Consider the following 18211-nt stretch of genomic DNA (forward strand, 5'->3'; position numbering starts at 1 on the left):
TAAAGATTACACCCTTGGAAACTCTATTGGGAAGTTCTACTCTGTCCTATAAAGTTGCTATAGGTTGAAATAGACTTGATGGCAGAGGCTTTGGGTTTTAGATATAAGCTGACCTAGCATCTTTCTCTATAACTTAACAACAAGCAATAATCTTGTTAGCTGTCATTGAGTCGGCCCTGACTGATGGCAACTCCATGTATTTCAGAGTAGAACCATGTTTCATAGGGTTTTAAATGGCTGGGTTTTCAGAAGTAGATCATCAGAACTTTCTTTTGATGGGTCTCTGAGTGGACTCAAACCTCCAACCTTCTGGTTAGTAGCCTAGTGTTAACTGTTTGTGCTTCTAAAGGACTCCCAAGAACGATCATGCTGTTGTTGTTGTTATGTGCCATCAAGTCAGACTTGACTAATAGAGACCCCTCCTTGGGTTTTTGAGGCAGTATCCCTATAGTAGTAGATTGCTCCATCTTCTTTCCGAGGAGTGACTGGTTGGTTTGAACCACCAGCCTTCTGGTTAGCAGTCAAATGCCTTAGGCACTACGCCACCAGAGCTCCTCCAAGAACAATAATAGCTAATGCTTATTGAACACTTACCAGATGCCAGGCACTGTGCTCTGGCCAAGTTATAACCTTATCTTGTACCACTCCCACTTTACAGATGATGGAAACTTTAGAAGGGGAAGAATAAGAGACAGACTCAATATCACATAGTTAGTATCTCGCAGATCCTGGTGGCAAGCCCACATCAGCTGAGGCCAGGGCTTGACATCTTAACTATCATACAGTTTCTTAGTCCCGTAACCTCCATTCATGGAATGGACCTGGCTTTTAGAACTACAGCAGTATTTGAGAAGGGCAGACAGATGGGAGCTAATATCTTGGGTACTTTACTAAGCACCTGGCTGGGGTTACACTAACCCTTCTTTCATACAAGAGTCCTTTGTATATGAACTTACTTCTCACTTGCCCACCTGATGCTTTTCTTGTCTTTTGTTTTTAGTTCCATTGTACACTTATTTTTCTTTAATATACAAAAATCAGTTTTATTCTGTATAACAGTGAGCAATTAGAATATGATTTTTTAAAAAGTACAATTTACAATTACACTAAAACAGCAACAACAAACTAAACATTCAGGTATTAATCCAACAAAACATGCATTGGACCTACATGCCAAACACTGCAAATGGCTGACGAAGGAAATCAAGGAAGACCTATACAAATGGAGAGACAGGCCTTGCTCCTAAGTCAGAAAATTCAATATTGTTAACATGTCAGTTCTCACCAATCTGATATACAGATTCCACACAAGTCTGATCAAATCCAGTAGGATTTTTGATAAGTATTAACAAGCTGCCTCTAAAATGCCATTGCACATTTATTTTTAAGTGGAAAAAAGTCTCCAAACATCAATCATCTAGAAAAACAAAACCTAAAACATGATGTCATGTAAAATACCATAATCTTCTAGGAACATTTTAAGATAAACGTTATACCCACTCCTCATTTACCAACACAGTTAGTTTCCAAAGACCAGGTCATTATGTGAAAATCGGCATAATACAAAAATGGAGGATGCCTACATCATTACACGACAGCCAAACCACTGAGAATCATGGCCCAGGCAAGCTGACAACATAACCTTAGTCATCACAGCCAGTGTTACTCTTGCCTTGCACCTCGGTGTTTGTTGCTGCCAGATGTATGTCTTTAATGCACAAAAGAGTCTGGCAGATGTTTTTACTGTTGTAAATGTGAAATGTTGGATAACAAAATAGTAAGGGAGGAGGGGGTGTATTTCTCAATGTCTTGTATAGTCTGAATTTGAATAAAATCCTTTCCATGGCATGGCCCTTTCATAAAATAGTAAGCAAAAACATGTTAACAGGCAAAAGCTTACTCTGCAAAGTTAAAAGAGGGACATGAGTTCTGTTTAAACAACCACAGAAACTGACCCTCCCCCATCTTCTCTTCAGTCTTTGTCCTATTTCTCCAATGCACATCATAAAGCTCATACCAATTATAAAAGAAGATTAATGGTCTTTCTCCCTTTTTTTTTCCTTATCCCATTTATATACTAAATATATTTCAAGGAATGAAGTCATTGCCACAGGTTTGCTTTCCTATTCTAATTTGAGACAACAGTTAGAAAACTTTCAGATAAGGATTAACACATATTTTACCTGGCCTCAGAGTGATAAGAGGGAGCCCTCTGGGGAAGGGTTATAGTTCTGGGCAGTTCTGCTGCAGGGTTAGGCAGACTTTTTCAGAGTCCTTGTTATACCCCCAGCCCCAACCCAATGCACAATAAGAGCCAAAAAACAGAAGAAATCAAATCAAATAAACCCAGTTACTATCAAGTCAACTCCCACTCATAAAGACCCCATGTGAGTCACAGTAGAACTGTGCTCTGTAGGATTTTCAGTGGCTGATTTTAGGGCCTTCTTCTCAGGCACTTCTGGCTGGCCGCAAACGCCTAACCTTTCAGTTAGCAGTCGATGGCGTTTATCACCTGTACTACCCAGCAACTCTGACAGTGCTTCAAGAGCTTCTTTCCTCAAACAGTCTGTGCCTCTGGTCACTTTGCTGAGCCTTCACTTCCTTACATTTACAATTGGTCATGATGCTACCTCACTGGAGTGACCCAAAGCTTTCATGACATAACAGATGTGGAAAAAAAAAAAACAACTCACTGCCAAATCCAACTCATAGCAACCCCTCCTTGGGTTTCTGAGGTGGTACCTCTACGGAAGTAGATGGTCCAGTTCTCCATCTGAGGAGTGGCTGTTGGGTTTGAACCGCCAGACTTCTGGTTAGCAGTCCAATGCCTTAGGCACGATGCCACCAGAGCTCCCAACAGATGTGAAAGTACTTAGCAAACTGCCAAACATTAGTAGAACTAATAACTGCAATGTAGCAACCATCTAATATGTGCCAGGCATAGAACCAGATGTACGTGTATTATGTTATTTTCTGTTATGATAAATTCCCACAGTAATCCTTCAGATTTATAGATGAGGAAACAGAGGCTCAGAGAAGATAGGTTAGAAAGTGGTAAAGTACAGGATTCAAATCCAAATCCAATTCGTGCTCTTTTTAACAATGCATTTTCCAGGTATTGGGTATTATTTTCCTTGCCATTCAGAGCTAAAGCAAAAAACACAGTTTAATGCCTTTAAGCAAGGAGCAATGAGACTAACAACAACAAAAAACCTCACTACACCTACTGCCCGTGGGTTGATTCCAACTCATAGTAACCATAAAGGACAGGGTAGAACTGCCCCATAGTGTTTCCAAGGCTGTAAATCTTTACAGAAGCCAACTGCCACATCTTTTTCCTGGGGAGCAGCTGGTGCGTTCGACTGCAGGGCTTTTGGCTAGGAGCTGAATGCCTTAACCAGTGCCCCACCGTAAGTATAATTTATCAAGCAAATTGCCCGCCGCATGACTGGCTGGTTAACACCTGCACAGAAATACCATTGAGGGAGATGCTGGATCTGCCTCCATCTCCTGGAAAAATCCTAGAGCCCACACTTTGAGTTTGGCATATAAAGATAAGAAAAAGAGTAGTATGAAATCCCATATCAGCCAGGTCTGAGCTCAAATTTTTCACCAAAAGTTCTAAGTCAGTGGACACCCAGATCAAAAATGACATGGCGTAGAAAAATAAAATATAGTATAGGGACTCTCATAGCTTTTCTCCATTTCTAGAAGAGTGCATTATTGCTAAGCTGTTTTCCAAAACAAAACAAGCCTTCTGTAGTCTTGAGTTTCAATTTGGTTTATGGCTGTCATAAAACCATATTTCCAACGCTTACAAAAATCAAGCCTCCCCGTAAAAACAGGGTATTATTGACCACACTAATCTTTCAATTCCTCCACTTAAAAAACATGGGTGGTTGTAATATACCCACCAATTCCCACCCTCTTAGAATGTTCTGCACAGTGGTTTAAAGCCATTGGAATGAAAAATTGCCCTGGAAAGCAGCTCTGCTCAATTGCTGTATGAGAAGGGGGCCAATGTTCTTTCGTTTCAGTGAAAAGGAGATTTCACAGGAAGAAGCATTGAGCTCCTTGATGGTTCGGTGATGGAGAGAATGCTTCTGAACAAACATTTCTCAGGAGATTGATCATGACTGTGGGGCCCTTCCTCCTTAAGAGTAGTGCCGGCACCATTATGAGGAGTAATTTTCATAAGAAATTAACTACTATTTAAATATGTGCCTAACAACTAACAACAGCACACAGTTATGAAGAGCACACAGGTCATCTACCTCAGTGTCTAAAGAAGGAAGTGGTGCCCTCAAATACTGCCTTGTCCTCCATGGCCTTTTGCTCTGCAGACTCAGGCGCCATCATCATTATCAATGCCATGCCCATCTGATGATCCCATGGGGCCAAATCTTCAACTGAGGTTTTGAAATAAATGGCAAGAGCAAATTTTCATGCCCTACTTTCGAACGTCTATCTGATGACCCTTGATTCTCAAGCTCTCCCAGATGGGTGGTTTTCAGTTGTGGCTTCAGAATCATCTGGGAAACTTTAAACTGTCTTGGTACCACCCCAGGCCAATTAACTCAGTTCAAACGTTCTTTATAGGTTGTGGCTTGTGGTCCCTCCCTACCTGGCTATCCTCTCTAAACACACTTCAACTCCTCTGAGCGCTGTTGCCAGGCAGAAGACAACATTCCCTGTGGGACTGTCTAGACGAGAGCGGCCCCTCCCACCTTCTGGGAATTGTCCTTCTCTCAAGTCAGGTTTTGGCACCCACATCACAAAGGTCAGGCTTGCCCCTCATGCCTATTATTTGGAAATAGCCAGAGAAGCCTCCCCACCTTCAACCTAAGCCCTTTTTCTGCTCACTGGTCTACAAAACCTTCTTGTGTAAAAATGATATTGTTCACTGATACCATTTGTGATTCTGGTCTGAATCACTAAATGACTCTGATCTCTCTTGTTGATATCAGCAGGAACAGAGGACTTGGGATGGGTGTCGTCTAGACCTGTCTTTGTACTCAGAGGGGAAAATGTGTACAGTTTAAGGATCACCATTTGCAATGACCCTACTTCATTCCCTTTGACCATATTCCTTACATTTAATTGATCTGGTGGTTACTATCTTGCTCACTGTTTTTCTCTCTTTTCCTTGTGATGACACATTTAACCATTTCTAGCTCAAGTTCTACCATTTAATAAGTGATAGCAATTCTCCTGGCATACACTTTATACTCTTTAATTTATTAAGACAATCCTCGGAAATGAGCACTGTTATGCCCATTATACAGACGAGAAAACTGAAAGTCAGAGTTTAGAATCCACAGCTGCTAAGGAGTAGAAGCTCTGGTGGCACAGTGCCTAAGGTATTTGACTGCTAACCAGAAGGCTGGCAGTTCTAACTCACCAGCTCTCTGCAGAAGAAAGATGAGGCAATCTACCTTGGAAACCCAGTGGGGGTCGCTTTGAGTTGGAACCGGCTCGATGGCAGTGGGTAACTGGTGGAACCAGGATTCTAATTTTCTTCTGGTTTTCTTTCCTTCCCTACTTTATTTGTTTCTTCTTTTTTGTCCTCCTCAACTTTTACCTAACATGGCTTCTATCTGTCATTTGTCTGTCTGTCTGTCTTCATGAGATAATAAAGCACAGAAGGTCCTAAGGAGAAAAAGTGAGTGAATGTGTCACTCCCTTAAGGAAACAACCTTTTTATTGTAGGGTGCTGTCAAGCTGAGTTTCAACTCATAGTGACCCCCACTGACAGATAAGAACTGCCCTGTGGAGTTTCCTAGGCTGTAATCTTTATAGGAGTAGAGCCCCAGATCTTTTATCCTGTGGAGCTGACAGATGGGTTCAAACCGGCAACCTTTTTGGTTAGCAACTGAGTATACCAGGCACTGATACAAGGTCCTTTTAACTGAGGCTAGCTAACGAGGTATCCTCAAAACACAATCAGTGACTTTGTTCCCTTTGCTGTGTCTTCACTGCTCTTTTTTTTTTTTTTTTTTGCATTTATAACAGTATCTTACAACCATTTTTAACATGACCAAGTACCCCTTTAAGCTGTGAGTTCTTTGAGAGGAAGATATTTCACACTAAATTCTTTATCTTTGACACTAGCTCAGTGCCTGGCGAAGAGGAATTGCTAAATAAATGCTTACGAATGAAAAAAAAAAAAATGTCATGTGCACATCACAGATCTCTAAAATGCAGGTGACACTACCCTCATTTTACAGATGAGAAACTGAAGTTGAGATGCAGTTAAGTGACTTATCTCAAACTGTGGAGCCAGACTGCCCAGAGCTCTTTCCTACATGGCATAGTCATTTATCTAATAAGATCTTGCTAAATACCTCCAAGCCTAACCAGACAACTAGATAGTAAGTGGGAAAGCACTTTGGAAGAGATAAAGTTCTGTATACAAACAAGATGTAATCATTATCATCATCAACAACAGCATTGCAGGGCTTAACTAAAGCACTTCCTTCCATTAAAAGCACTGAGCAAAACACTTAGAAAGGCATTTTCCAGTTTGCACATCTCAGGATCCTATCTTTGCTAAAGCCCTAACTGCAAGAGTCATTGTCACATTAGGGATGCTTGCTGAAGGTACTGCTTTCAGAAGTTAACCCCCAGCCTTCCACGGAGATGAGTTGCTAATAGGCATGATGACCCTGTTCTCTCTTCTGGCTGGTTCAACCAAAGGGTCTCACTACACAGCCTTCCTGTGACACACTTGAGCTCCCTCAGGTAGGAGCTGTGTCAAGATCCCAGAGCTCCTGGTGCCCTAGCCTAGGCACAAGTGAAGAATTTGTGCTTGAGAATGGATGAGCCCAAGGAAGGCATTCATAGAGTTGTGATCAGTAGGTGATAAAGTTACCATTCCTATTAATGATATAGAAGCCACTCATAGGATATGAAGCATGTATGTTCAGGGGAGGCATTCACTCAAACCCACTTGTCTCCAATGGCCAAAATGAAGAAAAGCCAATGGGAATGGCACAGGTTGGGTTCCCCAAGAATCAGATTCTGAAACAGATCAATGCACAAGAGATGATTAGGGGGATTCTCTGAGATCAATACCTATGGAAGGTAATGGAAGAGAAAGAAATGGCAGGGAGGAGAAAGTGGGAAGAAGTTGAGTTGTGACCCAGTCCCAGTGTTGACCTCAGCCAACCACAAGGGAAACTTCGAAGCTGGGATGACTTTTGTACCTCTGTGTTAATCAGCTTCTGTGTTCTGCCTGTGGGCCACCCTGGACTGCTCTGGAAAGGGCAGTGACCTTGGGTGAGGCATCTCCCTGCCACTGGGGGAGTAAGCCCTTCATTCCTGAAGGGGACCTGGCTAGCACATCACAGCATGAGATGTTTTCTTTCCAACATATTTCAGTGGGTCACCCCTCTTTGTCAGCAGAGAATCCCCACCCTGTACTTTTTACCTTCTTGACAAAGTTCAAATGCATTTACAGAGTCGAAGCCTTTAGAGTCACTGACAGACCTTTCTAAGCCTCAAGGCTCCACTGAAACGTGGTTAAAGGGAGGGATCCTTAAAATTTAAGTATAAACATCTTTTTCCCCCTTTGCAGGGAAAACACTCATTTGTATTTTCCCTAATTAAGGTGACAAAGCCTCTGACTTATAGATTTGCTACTTGGTATTCATGACTGATGTGTTCAGGCTCTAATTCAATAGAGTAAAACAATAAAGCAACTGTTGAGTTGCAATCCCTAACCAAATCTATCTGTACACATGGTGATCTAGCCCAGTGCATTTGTATCTCACCACAACAGCAATCATTAATTTTATGCATTTATAATTGTTACTTGCAAGTACAAACACAGCACTTCTAAGCCTAAAACCAATGTAAAACTGCACAAAGTAAGTGATCTGAAACCCTTGCCATTGCTGTATGCCACAGCAATGAAAATGGATATTAGCTAACTTCTAGAGAGTGGAATAATATGACTCAGTGGGAGATAAACAAAATGAGGGGTGAATATCAGCTCCACACAGGGGAAAGACAAATAGCCTATGAACAGTATAATCAAAGAAGGGTTCAGGAATAAATGAGTAAATGGGTGAAGGAATGAAAGGTGAGCGCAAGACCAAAGTTCTAGCCTGTGCTGTGGGCATGGTATGTAGGAGCCAGGGAAAACCACCTAAGTGAGAGAAGAGTAATGCTCCCTTTCTCAAGTTATGGGGATTTTCTAAGCACAGAAGGGGGATAGGTGTTCCAGGAGGAAGCCACTGCAGGTACAAGGTTAGAACAGGGCAGTAACATCACGATGATGTGAGGATGTCAGGAGGGGAGTGTTCTCCAAGCCAGCATGCATGCTAGGAATCTGAGATGCAGTTTAAAAATGCAGATTCCCAGGCCACACTTCCAAAGAGACTGAGCAGATCTAGTGGGAGGGCCCAGGAATCAGAATTCTCACAACATCTCTCTCCTTGGCTAAAAATAAAACCAGTTGCCATCATGTTGACTCTGACCCATGGTGACCCCATGTGTGACACAGTAGAACTGTGCTCCATAGGGTTTTTAATGGCTGATTTTTCAGAAGTGGGCTGCTAGTTCTTTTCTTCTGAGGCACCTCTGGGTGGACCACCCTTTTGGTTGGCAGCCAAGCATGTTAACTATTCACACTTCCTAGGGACTCCATCTTTGTTTTACCTTCATGATAATGCCTTAGATTTTCACCTGTCCACATGTTTGCTGTTCAGCTTTTAGGAATCAATATTTATCATCTTTAAATTGTTTTCTTCTACTCCTATTTTTTTCTTCATTTTTATTCAAACTGGCTGATGAATTATATAAAATGCATTGAGTACTTCTTGATATAATCATTGAGTTCAGTCTTTAAAGTGAGATGGTGATATCTGATATGCAATAGCTGACATTGTGAAAAGGCATATGTACTGGGGAAAGGAGATAGTTTTTTTCAATGTGGTTGAGGACCTACCATGTGCTAGGCAATTTACAAACATTATGTCACTGAATCCTGGCAAGCCGTCTGTATGCTACGCATTTTTATCTCCGTTTCACAAATCAGGAAAATGACACTCAGAAAACGTGTCTTGTCTGAGGTCACATAGACCCTAAACCAAGCAAAAGTTGCCTTAAAGCTACAGAAGCAAGGAAGGTATAGGATGTGAGGTTATCTAAAAATAGAGACTATTTTCCTTTTTAAGAACAGAGCATCTCCCTGTTGACTTTAGCTGTTACATCAGGGTCTTATAATTTCACCCTGATTTTTCATTCATTCCACATACATTTATGGGGGTTGACTGTGTGTTAGAAGGACTGTGGGGAACAACCACAGTGAACAAGAAACATCCTTAACACACATTTGCTCTACCTATAATACAAGGTAATGCAGTGAGACTTCAGAGAGGGGAGCCTTCCCTGTAGGCGGTGACAATCAAGGAAGACTTCTTGGAGGAGGCAGCATTTGATCTGTACCTTGAAGAATGGTATGGGATTTGGACAAGCTGCAATAGACACAGACAGGGAAGGATAAGGGGAAATCTCAGGAGTCTTATGGATTATCTGCTGAGAAGGTCCAGCCCTGGGTGCCACTTTCCACCTCTGTGACACTTTGCACAAGGCATTTGTTCAAGGTTAAGTGAAGCAGTTAAGTGCTCCTCTCGGCCAAAACGGTTGGTAAACATCTTAGAGCTTTTTTGAGAACAACTACAGTAAAACGTCTCTGTTTGAAGCAATTACTGTGCCCATCACACACCTTGAGGTAAATTAACCTGTGAACACATGCCAACTTTTAATATCCTTTTAAAAAGCAGACACTGGAGATGCCGGGTGCTATTTTACAGTGGAAAAAGAAAAAACATTTTAAAGAAGCTTTTCTGTCAGCTCAGAGTGTAAGGAGTAATAGCTACTATTTATAGAATACCTACTGTGCGCCGGTCACCCTACATATTGTTAAGTCAGTATTGACTTGGTTGTGACCCCACGTGACCAAGTAGAACTGCCCTGTAGGGTTTTCTGGTATTTTTCTCCTTTATGGGAACAGCGCCAGGTCTTTCATCCACTGAGCCACTGGGTGAGTTCGAACAGCCAATCCTTCTGGTTAGCAGCTAAGCACTTAATTGGTGTGCCACCATTCTCTCAGTACTACTCACGACAACGCTGAGAGGTGGCTGTTGTTATCACCATTTTATAGATGTAAAGAAACAGGTTCAGAGTGGTTCTTCAATGTTAGAACAATCTGACAAGAGAATTATGGTCTAGGCCTGACACAAAAACCCACACTCTTCTCATTATTTTTTTATGCAATGAGACAGTGAAGGATCTCATCTCAAATTCTTGGTCCTTGTATCCCCAAATCCTTCTACCTGTATGTAGCTTCATCTTTACTGGACCAGTATTTATCTTGCTATTAGCATTCTTTTGGCCACCCCTCCCTCTAGCCCCTTAGCTGCCTGACTCACCTCAGCATGTTGTTTGTGTAGACTGCTACCTGTGTGACCAGGACTGGGCACACCACCTGGTGAATCCCAGGACAGCACAGGCCATATTGCCCTGAAGGACCTCCAGGAGAGCTACCACTTGTCCCAAGCAAGGCACCAATGTCCTTGCACACAACTCAAGCTCTCCATGCAGATAGACTTGCATTTGAGTCTCAGCCCTTTTGCAGCCTGGCTGAGGGCTACTCAAGCTCACAGCATAGACATCCTCTGAAAGAAAGGCTTTGATGAGAAAGAAGGGGAGATAGAGCTTGGGGATCTAATGGTCCTAGGTTCAAACCCTCCTCTCCTGGCTAGGGTTGTGCCACCATCCCGGGATGGAGACAAACCTTAGACCCAAACAACTGATTAAGATCAACCTAATAACATATAGCTGGCTTGTTACAAGCACTAAATGAGCCTGGCACATAGTAGGTACTACTACTAGTAGTTGCGATGGAGTCAATTCCAACTCATGGAGACTGTGTGTGTCAGAGAACTGTGCTCCATAGTGTTTTCAATGGCTGATTTTCAGAAGTAGATCACTAGGCCTCTCTTCCAAGGTGCCTCTGGATGGACTTGAACCACCAAACTTCGACACAGCTGCGCAGTAAGAGACTTTAGTGCAGCAGAGCACGTTAACCCTTTGCACCACCCAGCGGCTCCACATCCAAAACCCAAACCCGCTGCCGTCAAGTCGATTCTGACTCACAGTGGCCCCCATATGGTTTCCAAGGCTGTAAATCTTTACAGAAGTAGATTGCCTCTTCTTCCTCCCATAAAGCAGCTGGTGGGTTTTAACCACCGACCTTTTGGTTAGCAGCCTTACCCACTGCACCACCAGAGCTCCTTAAAGACTCTACATGGTACATATCAAATGGAAATTCCTTTCTAATTCCACCTCCTTGCTATGGGTGGGCAGGTACAAGGTTTGCCTCATTCACCTTTATTCCCCAATACCAAGTGCAGGGCACAGCACACAATAGTTGTTCAATAAAGCAGGCTGAATCTTGAGCCCAGGGTATCTCCCAACTCTCAGATATCAAAAGTCTAGGGCAAGGGTAAGACTCCTGAGATTTCCCCTATCCTTCCCTGTCTGTCTCTATTGCAGCATGTTCAAATCCCATACCATTCTTCAAAGTACAGATCAAATGCTGCCTCCTCCAAGAAGTCTTCCTTGATTGTCACCACCTACAGGGAAGGCTCCCTTCTCTGAAGTCTCACTGCATTACCTTGTATTGTGGGTAGAGCAAATGTGTGTTAAGGATGTTCCTTGTTCACTGTGGTTGTTCCCCACAGTCCTTCTAACACATGGTCAGTGCCCTCCTCATTTGCCCAGAAGACAAATTTGCCCTGTCACCTGATTTTTTAAATAAAGTTTCATTGAAACACAGCCACACTCATTTGTTTATGTATTGCTTTTGCCTGCTTTCATGTTATAATAGCCAAGTACCAGAGTTGTTGCTTATGGCTTGAAAAGAAAAAAAAAAAAAAAAAGAAAAAAAAAAATCTTTCTGATTTGGCTCTTAAGGATCCCTGGCAGCACAATGAGTAAGTGCTTGGCTGCTAACTGAACGGTCAGCTGTTCAAACCTACTAGTCTCTCTGCAGGAGAAAGATATGCTCCTGAAAGAAAGGGTCTGCTTCTGTAAAGATTACAACATGTGAAATCCTATGAAGCAGTTCTTTTCTGACTGATACATAGGGCTGCTATGAGTCGGAATTGACTTGATGGCAGTGTTCTTGGTGTGGAATGGTTCTCAAACTTTAATGTGGGCATGAGTCACCTGGAGATCTTGTTTAAAAGGCAGATTCTGATTTAGCAGCTCTGGATGGAGTCTGCCTTTCTAATCATTTGCCAGCAGATGCTAATGCTCCTGGTCCATGGACCACATTTTGAGTAGTGAGGGTTTAAAGCAGCCACTCAGGGTTTATACCCAGTTCTGGATGAGTGGAGCTTCGAATCTGGGAACCACAGAGGCCATCATTTCCTTTTTTTTTTTTTTTTTCCCTTCCTATTTATCTCCATGTTCCTCTCTTAATCCTGTGGTCTCACAAGACCAGTTCTTCCTCTTCTCCTAGGCTGCTCCGTGCCCCTAAACACTTTGCCTCCAGACCTTCCCTTCCATAGTCACCTCCACCTCCATGTCCAGCATCTTCAATATGTACTTTCTTCACCAGTTTGCCCTCTTTATCTACGTATGTGCCCAGGACTACCTGACTCTCCAAGTATCTGTTCTCATGTTTCTCTTCTGTTTCAGGGCCCATTGGTTAAAAAGGGGTGTTCCCCATGGTCCCTATGTAGGTTGGCTTCCTCCCCCAACCCCTATGACCTGCACAGGTGACCTCTGATGGCTAATGCTAGGGTCTTGCCCATGACTCCTTCACTTTGCAGCATCTGCAGCAAACCAATTCTCCTGCAATGGCCTCTTCCCATTGGCTCTAAGAGTTCTCTCCCTTTCTCTGTTTTTCCAGTTCCACTCCTCCTCTGAGTCTCTAACTATTGTCAGTTCTGGGACCTCAGTCCTTGGACCACTATTCTCTATTTTTTGCCCAGGCCTAATTTCATCCATCCCATACTTTCACCTGCCACCTCTCCAAGGAAGGCTTCCTTCTCCCACTCCCTCCCAAGCTCTACCTCCGCACCTCTATGTTTTCATGGGACATATTCTCCTGTAACCTCCACCAGAACTCTCAGCCCAACACACCCAGAGTCATTTGCATCCTCTTTGCTCCAAACCACTTCCCCCCTAGATGTCTCTATTTCCAAGAAACCCCATTCTTCCTCTCATCCACTGCTGGGTGGCTTTTTGGAGAATGAACTACCTTCTCTGGCCTCCTTTCCTTCTCATTAAATAGGGGGAATGATACTTACCAGACTAGACTGTTCTGAGAACTGAGAGAGCGGATGTATGTACAAAGCACTTGGCATGTGGTGGTAGTCGCCCCTCTTCCACTCCTGTCTAGATGGTGCCACACATCTTATTTGTTCAGTGCCCTTAACTCTAGGAGATGGTGCCTATCCTATCACAGGTGCTTGATGGAGGCTGGAGACAGGTGAGATCGTGTTCAGGAGAATATCTAACTACCTCAGGCTTCTCTATAGAAGATAGAATGTCACAGAGAATTACGCTATAGTGATATAAAAGACATGACACTCATGGATGATTTAGGGCTTGGTGAATATAAAATTAGGAATATTATTATGGAAACCTATTCAGGTGCTTCTGAATCCCACTGCAGGCATGAGTTTCATTCTCAGGGCACCTGTGACCTACAGCTCCAAGTTTGCACTAATCAAAAGGCCCTTGTTTGCCCTAGTGCCTTTTGAACTACAAGTGTTTGCATATTCTGTTTACTACACTCAGTGCTGTTCACTTGGGAATTCCCTAGTGCCCAGCACAGTGCACAGTACAAAGGGAGACTCCAAACAGAGTCCTATGGATACTGGATAATAGACTTGGGGGAGAAGTACCAGAGGGTACAATGGGTCATTGCAGTATGCACTTTAGCCTCTTGTGGATTCCATTTCCTTCACAGTATGATCTATAATTTTCTTATTCATTTGTTCAATTTGTTATTATATAGTTGTGCTATTTGAACGTAAGCTTCATCAGGGCCTGGGCCATGATGGCTGGATTTCTGCTCTATCTCCAGGATAATACTGGCCACAGAGAAGGTATTCAGTGAATATTTGATGAGTGAAAGAATGCAGGCTATTTAGTCCTGATCTGTGAGGTGGATCAACATGGTTCAGGAGATTTGCTATGGCTGCAACAGCCCCATGAGGATCAGGACCTGTAATCAGGAAGCAGGAATAGGGACTTGAATCAGCCCACAGAAGCAATCATGCTCTGAGACCATGGCCTCTCACTTCCATCTTCCATGCTGGTACAAAGGCTATCAAGTCTCTAATAATCCTAGTGCCTCCTTTGGACAACAATCTTTCCTCAATGTCAAGATTTTATCATGGTCACTGTCACCCATGTAAGGTAGACCCTACAGGCACTCTCCCCATTTTACAGATGAGAAAGTTGAGTTTCTGACAGGTGGCCTACACCTAATATTTGTGGATCACTCGGCAAGAGTACAATGAATGACCCCGGACTTTGACTTGCCTCTCTTCTCTCCCATCTCCAACTCTAAACTGCACGGGAGTCCAGCACACAGGAATATGGACACCCAGTCCTGCTGCTCAAGTTCTCTCCCACCATTCTGCAAACAGCTGGCCTTTGGCCACACCTTGAACTCAAGAGCCTTAACTCAAGAGCCTTATCTCTCCATCCACAGTGTCTGGAACATAATGAACATGTTCAACACATGTTTGTCAAATGAATGAATGAACAAATTAAGCAAGTTCTCTGATATTTCCAGCAATGGTAGTGGGAGTCTATAACATGTAGGTGGTATTATCAGAATATTCTCTGCTCACTGCTTGGGCCTATGGATGTTAGGACCTAAGCACTGAGCTGAGGGGATGGGACAGCTTTTTGTTGATTTGACCTTCACCTGTGAAGGCTTCAGAAGACAAGCACTGACAGGCATGGCCTCTCTAACAAGGCTGGATTCTCCAAGGGTGGGAGAAGGCATACCACCACCATCACCACCCCACTGCTATCTAGTCAATTCTGCCTCATAGCAACCCTATAGGACAGAGTAGAACTGCCCATTGCATTTTCAAGGCTATAAATCTTTATGGAAGCAGATTGCTTCATCGTTCAACCTTTTGGTTAGCAGCCCAATGCTTTAACCACAGTGCCATCAGAGCTCATCGGTTATACAGTGGTGGGCAATATACTATATAGGAACAGGTATTCTGATATTCTGAGTTTGAATCACACTCTTTGGCTAACCAAAGGCATGTGACGAGCTCACAAAACCTCTCTGGATCTCAATTTCCAAACATGCATAATCTACCTTAGAAATGCGGGACTAATCCTGTGGCTTTCTAACTTTTCATCACCAAGATTCTATTTTACGGAGTTTTTCTCCTTTATCCTCATGTTTTAAAAATATCTGGTTTAATTATGACGAAAAGAATCACTTTTATTTAGTAACTTAAAAAAAAATGATAGGCAATCAGCCATCTATAATGTCCAACATCACGTACTGATAACATGAGACAACTAATGTTCAATATCAAACTGAGATAATTCCAGCCCAAAGCAAAGAACTTAGATGTTTCTGTCGCCTGTGAAGCTGGTTCTAGATAAAGTCATGATTCCCTGTAGACTTTCTGAAATAGTAAATCAACTAATAAAACTCTTCTAATCTTTGAGCCCCCAGGGCTACCAGTTCCTCAAACAAACACACATGGATCCAGAAGTTGCTAAGTTCTGTGATTCTGCTGTATGTGTGTAAGTCCTGCAGGAGGATGAGGCCCATCTCTTGGTGGAACTGGGAGATTCCTAACTAGAAGATTATACTCACAAAGATGAAACAGACCAAGATGGCAGAAACACAACAGACATGAATAATGATAGTGCATTTTCAAATGAAAAACATCTACACAAAATAACAACTTTTGGGCTACCAATGACTTAGACAGAAGTGAATATGAGAAATCAACAGAGACTTGGTTGGTGCAGGAAATGCATGCTACAGGTTCCCTTACAGGGCACAAAGCAAAGTCAACCCCGGCTCGATACTTACAAGTAATAGGAGTAGGAATAAGCATTTCTTCTATATATTGATGGGCAGTCAGATGAAGGAAATGTCCAAAAAGGGGAAAAAAGAAAAGACAAACAAACAAGAATTAGATTTATGTGAAATCTTGATTCTTAGAAATACACATAGTATTTCAGCACCCCTCATTTGGCAGGGGATAGAGATGTCCCTGATGGGCACAAATGTTAAGCACTCAACTACTAGCAAAAAAAACTGGCAGTTCCAACCCAGTCAGAGGCACCTTGGAAGACAAACCTGGTGATCTGCTTCCAATAGGTCCAGATTTATAAAACCCTACGGAGCTGTTCTACTCTGTGCACATGGCATCAACATGAGTCAGAATTGACTCCATAGCAACTAACAACAACAACAAGCTCAAGGAGATGTAAGTTTCTCACTGAGAATCAGACACTTCCAGTAAAAAAAGAAATGAGAGAGACCTCTCTTGTGATGGGGAAACGTGCTGCCTCACAGAGGTAGCCAACTCTCATGTTGACTGTTTTGTTTGAAAGCTCTATCCTTATGGTCAACAAAAACTATCTTCCTTGTAAATATTGCTTTTTTGGTCTTGAGTCAGCTTTCTGTGACCTCCTAGAACTAGTCTATCACTGTTCCACACGACAGTGCTCCTATTATATCAAGAAAGTTATAACTACTGCTCTGTCTTCTCTACATAAGACCAAATCATATCACAATTTATGTCACTAAGGTCATGCTAAGAGTAAGGACAGTGTGTAGCCAGCTTCCAAGATGCCCCCTATCTCCAATATTCCCTTTCCCAGTATTCATGCCTGTATGTAGTACCCTCCTACACTGAATAAGGGCTGATTCTGCACGTCCAATAGGATGTGGTAGGAGTTAAGTTCTAGAACTTTCTAGTACAGGTAAAAAGGTAGCCTTACAGCTCTTCTCTGGCCTTTTAGAACTCTCTCTCTTGGAACCCTGAGCCTCCATGTAAGAAGTGCAACTATCTTGAGCTTGCTCTGCTAGAGAGAGCATGTGGTGAGTCTCTGAGATGACATGAAGAAAAAAAGATGCCCAGACAACCCCAGCTTCTGAGTTATCCCTGCTAAGACTCCTGACATCATGGAACAGAGATAAGCCATTCCCATCAAGTCCTGGCAGCCAAAGTCCAGATTTATAAAAATAAACAATTGTCATTCTTTTAAGCCACCAAATTTTGGGGTAATTTGTTACATAGCAGTTGACCACAAAAACAGAATTTAATGTCATCATGAAAGAGTCTTGCACCGAGAGGGAGGAGGACCAAACTTCAATGTGAGCACACTCTAACTATATATAACACACTCTCTGTGCCTCCCTTTCTTCATCTGATCCTTTGGTGGGTTGCATTAGATCAGTAGTTTCTAAGCTGTGTTTCCAGGAGGCCCAAGATTCTTCAATATACTCTCTCTGAAATGGTGGCATCGAGGGTGGGGCAGGAAGGCAAGCAGATGGGGCTGCTGGTCCCCCACCATTTATCACAGCCAGAGCTTCTCCATTTTTATCTATTTTATAAATTGGTGTTTCAATTTCAGGTATCACATGACAAAAAGTTCCACTGTCCAAAAGGATGCTGGAAAAATCATCTTTCTGATGTCCCTTCTAGCACTTGGCTTCTGAGAAATGAAAAAACAAAACAAAACAAAACAAAACAAAAAAAAACCTCAAACAAGTCCATGCTATCACCTTTGTTATAATTTTTCTTATTTTGTAGGTAAATAGATAGGAACACCTTTATTTCATATCAGACTGAGCTACACTGACAACAGCTGATACGTTTGTGGATTGAGAAAATTTGCTGAATAATTCAGGTGCCCAAATATCCATATGAGTAGGCAAAAAGTTTCCACCCCTCTGGAGTTATTCTGTTAATTGCAGCCATTATCCAGTTTACCTGGCAGAGGAAGATACAGTTTTTATATCGACAGAAGTGGGAATATGACCTCAAACCCTCAAATTTTCCTCTCCTCGGAAGTGGCCAAAGCCCCCACATCAGGGCCATTTCTAGGATTTCCCTCATTTATCAGTATAGCCCACTCCTAAAACCTCAGAGAGAAAGTGACTGGCAAAGACAAGACGTTTTGGCAGAAG

At 42.6% G+C, this 18211-nt stretch overlaps 1 protein-coding gene across 1 annotated transcript in view; it reads right to left on the reverse strand.

Moving 5' to 3' along the window:
* PTPRT (protein tyrosine phosphatase receptor type T) overlaps positions 1–18211 on the reverse strand; it is a 557720-nt gene that overhangs the window by 174662 nt on the left and 364847 nt on the right. Inside the window, exon 9 of the mRNA XM_042783611.1 lies at positions 16103–16132. Coding sequence (XP_042639545.1) covers positions 16103–16132 — 30 coding nt within the window. The remainder of the gene's footprint in view (positions 1–16102; positions 16133–18211) is intronic.

This window comes from Orycteropus afer, unplaced genomic scaffold (genome assembly GCF_000298275.1).
Source record: "Orycteropus afer afer isolate SDZICR_OR568_19922 unplaced genomic scaffold, OryAfe1.0 scaffold00020, whole genome shotgun sequence".
NCBI lineage: Eukaryota > Metazoa > Chordata > Mammalia > Tubulidentata > Orycteropodidae > Orycteropus > Orycteropus afer.